The 12,449-nt window shown below is 40.8% G+C and overlaps 1 protein-coding gene across 2 annotated transcripts in view; it reads left to right on the top strand.

Moving 5' to 3' along the window:
- LOC311091174 (FRAS1-related extracellular matrix protein 2-like) overlaps nt 1–12,449 on the top strand; it is an 82,796-nt gene that overhangs the window by 60,016 nt on the left and 10,331 nt on the right. For both annotated transcript variants that reach the window (XR_014608014.1, XM_084126978.1), the window contains exons 8-16: nt 192–401; nt 514–711; nt 851–1,015; nt 1,835–2,017; nt 3,161–3,291; nt 3,397–3,552; nt 4,232–4,535; nt 5,712–5,843; nt 6,378–6,709. Coding sequence is in view for 1 of the 2 variants with exons in the window: in XM_084126978.1 (XP_083983104.1) it covers nt 192–401; nt 514–711; nt 851–1,015; nt 1,835–2,017; nt 3,161–3,291; nt 3,397–3,552; nt 4,232–4,535; nt 5,712–5,843; nt 6,378–6,709 (1,811 nt within the window). In the remaining variant the exon portion in view is untranslated. The remainder of the gene's footprint in view (nt 1–191; nt 402–513; nt 712–850; nt 1,016–1,834; nt 2,018–3,160; nt 3,292–3,396; nt 3,553–4,231; nt 4,536–5,711; nt 5,844–6,377; nt 6,710–12,449) is intronic.

The raw sequence follows: 12,449 nt of genomic DNA, 5'->3' as shown, positions 1-12,449 counted from the left end.
ATCAGTTCTTTATTTATTTTGCTTTATTCGGGACAAAAAGGTTGGCCATTCCTGCAGTCCTGTGATACTGAGAGAGGCATTTATTTTCCCACTGTTAATTTGCCTGTGAGAGGAAATTGTTCTTTTGTCACTGAACTTTCTTAATTTGTTTCTCCATTGACCCACTGACTTTCTTCAAATCTTTAATACAGCTGGTGTGGACTATGTTGGAATTAGTAAGAACCTGGACTTTTCCCCGGGCGTCAACATGCAGACGTTCAAGGTTATGATCCTGGATGACCTGGGACAGCCGGTGCTAGAAGGGCCAGAGAAGTTTGAGCTGGTTCTCCGTATGCCCATGAATGGCATATTGGGAGAACCAGGAAAAGCTACAATCTACATCAACGACTCCATCTCAGATTGTGAGCGGTCTTATACTAAACCTTAAAAAGGCTAAATAATGTATGCAAAAACAAGGCCAAAACAATTATGATAAACAGGATTTGGTATAAATATGAGACTTTTGTTTTTTAGTGCCCAAGGTGCAATTCCGGGATCCTACGTACACAGGTAATGAGAATGATGGACAGATTTCTGCTATTGTGTACCGGAGCGGAGATCTGAGCTACAAGTCAAGCGTGCGATGCTACAGCCGTCAAGGCACAGCCCAAGTCATGATGGACTTCAATGAGAGGCCAAACACAGATGTCTCCACCATTGTCTTTTTACCAGGTATTATTAAGTGTGTTTAAGACTTATTCTGAAAGAAAATCCATTGTTTTTTCCTAAATAATTATTTTTCTGTTTGATGTGCTGACATATTTTATGCATTCTTAACAACAACTCTCTCTTGAAATGATTACTTGTGTAGGTGAGGTGGAGAAGCCTTGTGTCCTCATCCTCGTGGATGACACTGAACATGAGGAAGATGAGGAGCTGAGATTGGTGCTGGGAAGTCCCAAAAGTGAGTCTCCGTTTGGGGCCTCAATAGGGGCTCAGAATGAGACACTCATCAAGATAAAGGATGATGCTGACAGTAAGACTTTTATCTCTTACTTTCCCACATTTCTGTACCCACTTATGTTCACTTGCAATTTATTTAATCTCTGTCCTAGAAAGTACTTAATTGGCCTAAGAGCAGAAAATGTACTGTAAGGCTGTGAGGTTTTTTTTTTAATCTAGAAATTCAGAAATGTTGATTTTAAAGATGTATAGGAGATGTGGAAAGAGGAAAACCCTACAAGTCGTTAGTATAATAGTATGCATTATTTCATAATAAATATTTCAAACAGGATCAAAAAGAAAGAATGTAGCATTTAAATGCACTTATCTGCTAGATCAATTTAAAGATAAATGTATGATTTTGTCAACATTTATGAGTTCACTTGCAAATAGATTGCTTAAAGGGATACTTCTCCCAAAAATTCTGTCATCATTTACTCACCCTAAATTTGTTCCAAACCTGTATGAATTAATTTCTTCTGCTGAACACAAAAAAATATATTTTGAAGAATATGGATAACTAAACAGTTGACTGGCCCCATTGACTTCCAAGTATGGGAAAAAAAAAAAATACTATGGAAGTCAATGGGGTCCATCAAATGTTTGGCTACCGACATTCTTTAAAATCTTCTTTTGTGTTACAGCAGAATAAATAAATTTATATAGGTTTAGAATAAATTGAGGGTAAGTAAATGATGACAGAATTTTCATTTTTGGGTGAACTATCCCTTTAAATCTTTAAAGATCTTTAATCATCATTCTGGTCAAGCTGATTGGTCAATATTAGAACTGACTGAAGTGATAATGCGGTGCTGACATACATCTCAACTTTCTCACAACCCTCCTTCCCCAGAGGCCATTATAAGGTTTGGAGCAACCAAGTTCAGTGTCAGTGAACCCAGTGAGTCAGGGCAAATCTCAGTGGTGAGGATCCCGGTCCAGAGGACAGGAGACACATCCAAAGTGTCAGTGGTTCGGGTCCACACAAAGGACGGCTCAGCTTCCTCTGGAGAAGATTACCATCCCATCTCTGAGGGTGGGTTCAAACACAACATCATAGCACAGTTTTGTAAGACAACTCACCGGGGAATTTCACAAGAACATGTTTTACCCCAAAATCATAATTTTAACTTTCAAAGGATGCTGATCAAAAAAATGCTGATGCTGATTTAAAAAAAATATTCACAGTTGCATCTGTTATATTTACCTAATTTATTCTGATTTAAAACAAATACTACTATGAAAACAACAGTTTTTTTCTTTTAAATCAGTATAAATTATGTAAGGGATGATGTACATCCAGCCGGTGGTTCTCTCAGAATAACCCCCGACAGGGTGATGAGGATCTTAATCAGCCTGAAGGGGGTTATTTTGAGAACAAACGGCTGGATGTGCATTATCCCGCTTATTACACGGCTACTTGCCACATAAGTAAATAATTGACACAAAATATTGGTCTGAGTTGAAATATTTTATTTAGTCTTTAAACGCAAAGCTTCGTGGAGAGAGCCGTTGTTCAAACTAAACGGACATTTAAGAAATAGGGTATACAGTCATACCACTTATTACATAGCATTTCGCCACATAAATAATTATGGGGATTAGATATATTGATTTCAGATTAAACTGTTTTAAAATCGATACTGTTAATCAATAAAAAAAAATCGATAAATCGATAAACTGTTTTATTTTACAATACAATAGTCACAAAATGGCAGCAGCTGCATTTGTATGAAACAAGAGAGAGCGAGTCCACAATACTAGATGGCATAATTAAATAACTGTACACAAAATATTGATTTTGTTTTAATATTTTATTAGATCACCAAACACAAAACATCCACAAAGAAAAAACGTTCCTTGCGCTGCTGACTTCAGTAATCCGGATGAGCCTGCATTATCTGTTTTGAGCGGTTGTTATCTGGGAATAACATAACACTGGATGGCACTATTGACCAATCAGAATCAAGGATTCCACAAAGCCGTGTAATAAGTAAATATAACAAATACTACTATATGAGTACAATTATTTTTCAGTTTACCCATTTTATGCTGATTTAAATAGAAAAACAATTGTATTCCTAATAGTATTTGTTATATTAACATAATTTATGTTGATTTAAATATAATAAATACCCCCAAGAATATAATTGTTAATATGGCAATTTCCCAACTGCAGATGTGGAGTTTAAAGAGGGAGAGACAGAGCACATTGTAGAGGTGGAAATCCTGTATGATGGTGTGCGAGAGATGAGAGAGGCCTTCACGGTCCACCTCAAACCTGATGAGAACATGGTAGCAGAAATTCAGGTACTCCAAAATATGCTTGCCCTGGAATATGGAAACAAGGTATATAATCTTGCTGTCTATTAGACCCACACTGTGTACATTATAGCTTTTCTTCCAAACCTTCAGGTCACCAAAGCCATCATCTACATTGAAGAGGCGAACAGTATGGCTGACGTGACCTTCCCCTCTGTGCCAGTGGTGGTGTCTCTGTTGCAGTACGATGATACAAGCAGGGCGAGAGATACTCAGCCAGCCGCAGGATATCCCGTACTCTGTGTCACGGTAGGTTCACTGTATAGGGAAACAATTAACATAAAAACTATCTATCTATCTATCTATCTATCTATCTATCTATCTATCTATCTATCTATCTGTCTGTCTATCTATGTCTGTCTGTCTGTCTGTCCATCTATCTATCTATCTATCTATCTATCTATCTATCTATCTATCTATCTATCTATCTATCTATCTATCTATCTACATCCATCTGTCTCCATCATACAGTATATACAGTATGTGTGTGTGTATATATATATATATATATATATATATATATACTGTATATATACTGTATGATGGAGACAGATGGATGTAGATAGATAGATAGATAGATAGATAGATAGATAGATAGATAGATAGATAGATAGATAGATAGATAGATAGATAGATAGATAGATAGATAGATGCCATCTGAAATTTTCTTCTAGAATGATCATTTTTATCAAGCTTGTATATTTAAGTTCAGTAATTTCACTTAAATGACAATTAATAGGTCATTTTCATTGACATTTAAGTGAAATTACTGAACTTAAATATACAAGCTTGATAAAAATGATCATTCTAGAAGAAAATTTCAGATGGCACTTAGAGGCTTTTGCATCTGAACTCTTCACATGTATACATACATACAGTATATATACGGGATATACAGTATGTTAATTTATTTCTATATTTATTATAGTCATGCAACTCCAAGTATCCTGACTTTGACCGGACGGGCTCCATCTGTGTTTCGGAGCACATCAATAACACCCTGACCCGGTACCGCTGGCTGGTCAGTGCCCCTACAGGACCTGACGGTGTGACCAGCCCCATGAAGGAGGTGGATTTTGACACCTTTTTCACCTCCTCCAAAACAATCACATTAGACTCAGTTTATTTCCAGGCAGGCTCGCGTGTGCAGTGTGCAGCCCGGGCTGTCAACTCAAATGGGGATGAAGGCCTGGAGCTCACCAGCCCCATAGTTTCCATCAGCCAGGAAGACGGTGAGTTTAGTGCATTACAGAATTAGCACCAGTTTTAGACCATTTCTGGGCCAAAAAAATAAATAAAAATAAGATGAAAAGACAAGTGGTTGTCTGATTTAATTTTCTGATTCTTTTTTTTTTTGAGATCTGCATCATTTGATCTTGATAAAATTTTAGCCTTGCTATGCTACAGTATTGTTTAGGATTTGTAATTTCCACAGTAAATTTCTTGTACCAAAAAATTTACATGGGAAAATGTAGTTTCCCATGACCATAGTTTAAAACCTATGGAAGCTTGTTTCCGCCACTAAATAAAAAAAAAAGGTAATTACGACTTTTTATCTCACAACTCTTGACTTTTTTTCCTCAGAATTGCATGATATAAAGTCAGAATCGTCTGATATGAACTTGCAATTGTGAGAAAAAAAGTCTGAATTGTTAGATAAAAGTCTGAATTCCGAGATATAAACTCTCAAGTCTTTTTTCCCTTAGAATTGGACTTGCCAGTTTATATAGTTAGAATTGTGAGATATAAATTTGGAATTGCAAGAAAAAAAAATCAGAATTGCAAGAAAAAACGTCAGAATTGGGAGTTTACATCTCACAGTTCTGACTTTCTAACTGGAAATTCTGACATTATAATTTTCAATTGCGAGTTTATATCTAGCAAATCTGAGAAAAAAAGTCAGAATTACACTTTGCTGGGCTGCGTTTAACTCTTACTTACACTTACAATTTTAGACATAGACTCGCAAACTTACCTAAGCATTTTTCCTTGGGCCTTCAAAGGCCTAAAGAATGGAGCTTAAACAAATTCATAAGTGAACTGAAAAACTATAAATAATAAAGCATATCCATAGCAGATTCTAAGTGATTAAGGGCTTAGGTCTGTTCAACCAGTAGTGGGCACTCGTGCAACGTAAGCAATGACATACATCCAAGTGAATGAGACGGAGGGAAGTTTGCATAAAAGGGCATACAAAAACTTATTTGCAGCCCTTGTCTTAATGTGCATAATTCACACCCACTTATTGTGATCCAATCGGTTTCCAGTAGAAAACATTAAGTCCCGTCTTACAAATTTAGCAAATTTACTATTTCACTCAGAAATATATGGAAGTAAAATGGGTTGCAAAAATTTTTTCATGCCCCTTTAATCTGCTGCCGTTTCATTTTTCTTCCTTTTGGCATCAGGTATGTGCCAGCCTCGGGTTGTTGGCACAGTTGGAGCTGAACCTTTCTCTGCCAGACTGCGCTACACTGGAGCAGAAGATCCAGACCATCCAAACCTCATTAAACTGACTGTCACCATGCCCCATATTGATGGTCAGTACACCTACTGTAGTGTAAGCAGATTTTGCTTATCAGACTGTCCAGCATATAGGGAATCATATACATTGATAAATCACAATGACTTTTCTTTAAAATGTTTTATTTAATATATATATACATACACATACACACACATATACTGTATATATGTTGTTTAAAAGAGTTTGATAAATGTCTGTCAGATCAGATCAGTGTTATTTTAGTATTATTTATGTACTTTTATAGTTATGATTAATATTGTGAATTATCTTTTATTTTGAGTTTTTATTTTAGTTTAGGTTTTAAAACTTTTTATGTAGTTTTGTAATTTTTTATTAGTTTTTGAGTTTTTTTATATTTCTATTTAGCTTAAATTGATTTTTGTTTCAGTTTTAGTTATTTTTTGTACTTCAAACAGTTATTCATTTATTTATTTATGCATGCATGCTTTATTCCAATGTCAAAAAATATTTTCAATATTTTTAGTTTGAATTTACTTAACAATAACAACAGATCCATGTTACATCATCTGCCTTATTCCATTGTTAGGTATGTTACCTGTAGTCTCCACTCGGCCGCTCTCCAACTTTGAACTGACCCTGAGTCCAGACGGCACGCGTGTTGGAAACCATCGCTGCTCAAACCTGCTGGACTTCACAGAGGTGCGGACACGCTACGGTTTCATCTCCAACGCCACCCGCAATCCAGATGCCATTGGCGGGACTGCGCCCTACCAGTATAGCACGACCCTCAGGGGACAAAATACCCTACGATTCTACCGAAACCTGCATCTGGAGGCATGCTTGTGGGAGTTTGTCAGCTACTATGACATGTCTGAACTGCTCAACGATTGTGGAGGGAACATCGGGACTGATGGACAGGTGAGGAAAGAGAAGAAAACTATTGAATTACATTTCATCATGCCTTTAGCATTAGGCAAATAAAAAGTCAAATACACTACCGTTCAAAAGTGTTTTTTTATAATAAATTATTTTATTGAGCAAGGATGCATTAAATTGATCAAACTGATCAAATTGACAGTAAAGACAAAGATTTATATAAATAAATGCTCTTCTTTTAAACTTTCTATTCATCAAAGAATTCTGAAAAAATATCATGGTTTCCACAAAAATATTAAGCTGCACAACTGTTTTTTAACATTGATAACAGTAAGATATGTTTCTTGAGCACCAAATCAGCATATTATAATGATTTCTGAAGGATCACGTGACACTGAAGACTGGAGTAATGATGCTGAAAATTCAGTTTTGCATCACAAGAATAAATTACATAAAATAGAAAACATCTCGGTTGCGTATGCAACCCTCGTTCCCTGAAGGAGGGAACGGAGACGTAGTCAACGTTCGACTGAATGGGATCACGCTAGGGAGCCTGTCATCTTCGAGTACTATTGAACGAGCCAATGCAATTGGCATCACACACTCCGCCCCCGTGGCGTGGGTATAAATACGGAAGTGGATGCGCGCACTAGTTGCTTTTCGCTGAGGAGCCGAGAGTAACTCGGAGTCAGCGGTGTTCCAGCTATAGTGGCTAAGGGACTACATCTCCGTTCCCTCCTTCAGTCGTTAACGTTCGACTGAATGGGATCTACTATGGAACGCGCCACTAGAGCTGCCACCTTCCAGTGCCTGGACGAAAGCCTCCTGACCCCCCGCAATTTTGAGGCGGAGAAGGGCAAGGCTTAGGCCAGGGAAGTCAACTGCTGTTCCACAGGACCACTGGAAGAGCGTACCCTATCAAGGAAGGAAGGGACGCTGCGAAAACCACATGTGGAGAATACACATATGGACTGAGCGAATGACCGGCAGTACAACATATGGAATGTCACTGGGATGACTACAGCCTATAACAGGGGGGAGGATCAACCGAACAGTGACGGCAGAGTGGACTAGTTCTCTAGCGAATGTGTATAGGTGTCACCCAGCCCCCAACTCTATTTAACATCTGTTCAGCGAGGCACTCTGTGTCAATGCTTAGGAGGGAGCAATACCCTCGCTTAGGAGGAGCTCACCGTCCAGGTGGGCACGTGCATCTTAGAAAACTTGCTCACAAAGATGAAGGCAACCACATGTAGTGGGCCAACCTCTGCTTGGAAACAGCCTTCCCTTCTGCTGGTTTCCGTAACAGACAGAGCTGGTCTAAGGTCTAGGCTTTGCATTCTGATCACGTATAACCGCACTGGAGCGGACGGACAGAGAAAAAGCCAGGGCTGGGTCTGCCTCCTCCGGGGCAGCGCTTGCAGGCTCACCACCTGGTCCCGTAGGATAGGTAGGAACCCTGGGCACATATCCAGGCCGGGGTCTCAGGTGTCATGAGAGTTAGCTGGCCCAAACTCCAGGCACGATTCGTTGACCGAAAATGCAAAGTCCATATCCTCTAGATAGAGACCAAACAAGCAGGAGAACTGTTTCTTTAAAAACTGAATTTTTAACTCACTGCCTGTAGGGCTCAAGGGAGGTCTCTGCAGTGAAGTAGCACCAGAGATAAGTCCCAAGAGGGTAAAGAGGGGACGCAAGGAGGTTATTTCTTTTCTCCTTGCTCCCCTCAGGAACCTGAAGATCAAGTCGTACTTCCCACTGATTTGTATCTACTACATCATGAGGTGCGTCAATACTGAGGCCACAACATTTTGAGGTGGAGGAGACAGCCCTCACTCCAACCGTTAGCAGAAAGGAAGCACTGAAGTGATCGAACACCTTCAGGATCTCCTCACGGAGAGAAGACTCAATTCAACGAATAAGTTCCACTTCTAAGGGGAAGCGAGCCTCTTTTTTAAGAGGTTGTCTCACAGAAGTGATGGTCTCTACGGCATAAAAAAAATATTGCGGTAGTAACCAGAACCTTTGCGTCCCGTTCTTTTTAGAACCAGACCTGGAACTCTCCAAGGTCTAGACGCGGGTGCCATCATGCCCCATCCCTGAGAACGTACTCAGAGGAATGAGTCAGGAAGGCTGTAGAGAGGAGAGGTCGATTGGGCCAATAAGGGGCAACTATCAGGACCTGCTCCATCTCTTCCTGATTTTAGCAGCGTAGTGCAAGAAGGCTCACTGGGGAACGCATTTCTGCGGGGGCACTAGGGCCAGCTGTGGCCAGAGTTTTTTCTGTGCCGAGGGATATCCACTAAGACAGGAGAAGAAACAACTGGTGGAGGGACGAGTCCAGAGGAGCAACAGACTTAACTGTGCGGCCCCGAAGTGGTCCCAAAACAACTGGCCAGCTGGGGAAGGAGTCTCCACTCTATCTGGACCAGAGGCTGTCGTGAGGCTTGTCAGCGGCACGATTGAGCAGGCCAGCAGTAATAAGTGGAATGAAGTGACCAGGAACCGAACCTTGTCCGCATCCGCCATAACAACCAGGCTGAGCCAACGATGGCACTCCTGGACCACTAACGTGGACATCGCCAGACCAATCACGCACGCCACGACACTCTTGCCCAGAGGGCAAGGTCTGATGCGGTGCGGAGCTCACCTATGAGCACACGGTCTGGGCTACCCCTGTGCATGTCCATGAGTGCCCGGGCCTGCTAGACCTGCAGCAGCGCCATGGCATGCAAGAGGAGGCGGCTTGCCCACAGGCCTTGTAAGCTCTGCCCGTCAGAACGGGCTAGAACTCACAGGCTTTAGGGGGGAGAAGAGGGGCCCAGTCCAAATGCAGCGGCCGCCGGACACAGGTGCACCTGTGTCCAGTCTATTGGAGGGACAGCCTCGCAACCCTTCACCGCTCCTCCGTCAAGGGTAGTTAGGGGGGAAAAGCTTATTCAGGCAGTTTCCGGCAGAGAAAGGTGTCGTCTACGACCTGGCAATCTCTCTATGCACTTCGGGAAAGAAAGGCACTGGGGCAGCGAGCTGAGAACCAGCACGGCCTGTCCCAAGATACCAATCATCCAACCGTGACTGTTCGGGACACGGTGGAGGATTCCACTCGAGCCCGACAGCCTCGGCGGCCCGATTCAGCATAGCTGATGCTTCTGGATCTGACTCGGGCAACATTACACTCCCAGAGGGAGATAACGCAGCCAAGTCATCATTTCCAGAGGTCAGCTCACCCTCCGATGCTGCAATCGGCATCCTGTCCTCTGGAGAGGAATAAATAAAACGTCTGGTCAACGGGGGGCTCCACCAGCTGAGATGTGATAGAGATATATATATACACATTCTACAAACACGTGATACAACTATTGTGACCGTCCATTTGGGGGGACAGGGAACGATCGCATCCAGAAACGCACGGGTGGAATGGCATCTTGAAAAAGACACAAACGCACCTGTGTTGTTCTTTCAGGAAATGGGACCCATCACCAGTGCCGAAGCACACAGGGGAATGACCGCGGCAACACAGAACAGTAAACTGAAACAGTGAAGCACTCATTTTTCCGCCCTCTAACCAGCCGTCAATAAACACAGAAATGTGATGCTGTTGAAACAGCAGTCAAGAGCTCAATGCTCGCGAGCACCGCTACACTCGCACTGTAGAACCACCAGCAACTGGGAGAGTCTTCCTAGAAGAACACCGACACACTCACTCGTTGTATACAACAATACTCTTCAGAGACATCAAAAACAATCGGCTCCGAGGAAAAAAGCAACTAGTGCGTGCCTCCACTTCCGGTGGCGGAGTGTGTGATGCGAATCATGCATGCCAATTGCATTGGCTCGTTCAGTAGTACTCGACAGAGATGGCAAAAGTACTCACTTCTCGTACTCAAGTAGAAGTACAGATACTTGTGTTAAAAAATACTCTGGTAAAAGTAGAAGTACTGATTTAACTTCTTTACTCAAGTAAAAGTAACAAAGTACAGGCTTGGAAATTTACTTAAAGTATAAAAGTAAAAGTAGCCTTGCGAATGATAACCATGTTTTTATGCAAAGCTACCTGGACCACACAAATGTTACTAGAGTGCAAGCTGAGAAACTTAAATGTATATGGAAAAAAGGTTCTTTATATGCCATTGCCTAATGTTACATTTTAAACGGATGTCTGCCAATAGGCCTAAAACATCACATAGCCTATATGATTATTGTGACAGAGACTCATCCAGGTTAATGAGATTCTGACTGAGTAGCAAGATATGAATTCAATTGTGAATTCAATTGTGATTCTGTGAGAATTCACAGACCCAGTTTCTCTTTTTTAATCTTCCCCTTAACATTTGAAGGAATCTACATGTAGGCTATGTAATGATTTTTCCGCGAATGAATGCCGCCGAATCTGTCGAGTTGTCTTGTAGTGATGGGGCAAGTGTGCAACGTATATTCCCATTCATTTGACCGTTCGCAAAGACCGGTTTGCGAACAGTCCCAAACCCTTCCGTTCCCTTTAGTTACTGTTGCTATGTCCGACAAGCGACGCCGCTCTTACGCCACACCATGTTAACACACACATCGCGGAGCAGAGAGGACACTGACAAGGGACTGAGAGACAGGACAGACCAGGCTATTTTTTTATATGAAACAAAGACTCGCCTTTCAAATTTGGTCATTTTTTAAAGAAATGTAAACAATAAATACCGTTTTGTGTCTCTTTAATGTGTCGTGACAGATCGCTGTAGAGCCTCAGTTAAAGCTGCTCGTGTACCGATCATCTCTTCCTTCTAGTTAATTTATAGCATCAAATAAACATGAATGAACATAAGAGGGAATGATGTTTTTACGCGAAAAGATGTCGGTACACTTCGTTTTTCAAGTTTAAATCCTCCAATGTTAATCTACTAACTCTCCTGACTGCTTTGTCGGACAAAATGGCGGATTATGATTGGTCACATCGCCTGTCAATCAAACTCCCTGTGAAGGGTTGATGACGCAAAAATAGTAACGACTCCACTGAAATTATAACTAAAGTAACGAGCCAATTTTTTAAAATGTAAGGAGTAGAAAGTACCGATATTCATGTTAAAATGTAAGGAGTAAAAGTAAAAAGTCGGCACAAAAATAAATAGTAAAGTAAAGTAAAAATATCTGAAAAATCTACTTGAGTATAGTAACGAAGTATTTGTACTTCGTTACTTCCCATCTCTGGTACTCGAAGATGACAGGCTCCCTAGCGTGATCCCATTCAGTCGAACGACTGAAAGGGAACAGTTATTTTTTTACTGTAAGTTTTATCCAATAACTGCAGCCTTTGATTAGAAAAAGAGACTTCCTTTGAACGGTAGTGTAAGAATGTATTTTGTGCCCTTAAAAGCGGCTAACTGTTTTGTTTCAGTGTCAATTCAGGAATGTATTTAATTTGTTTCAAGGTTTAGACTCCTGCTCTTGATATATGGATTTCCAGTCTATGCCAAACATATTAAACTTATTTCACAGTTGTGAGATCACATCAAACCATTATGTTGTGGCTATCCGTTTAAGCTTATTGGCAAAGGCATTTGCTTTATGTACCTCAAGTTTAAGCAGCCCACTATTTGTCTTTTGCCAATAATGAGTCAAAACTGACCTTTAGATCATAAAAAATCTTCTCTTTTTTCTGTTCTTCCCTTTTAACAACTAGCTTGGAAAGGGTAGACCTTAAAACAAGCTTGGAAGACAACTGTTTACATGCCTGTTTGAGCCAGTCGTTCATCTTCACCATGGACACAGGCTCTGTTGGTTTACTCTGCAGTTA

This window comes from Abramis brama (assembly GCF_963993115.1).
Source record: "Abramis brama genome assembly, chromosome: 10".
NCBI classification, from domain to species: domain Eukaryota; kingdom Metazoa; phylum Chordata; class Actinopteri; order Cypriniformes; family Leuciscidae; genus Abramis; species Abramis brama.
This window is presented reverse-complemented; position numbering and strand designations above follow the sequence as displayed.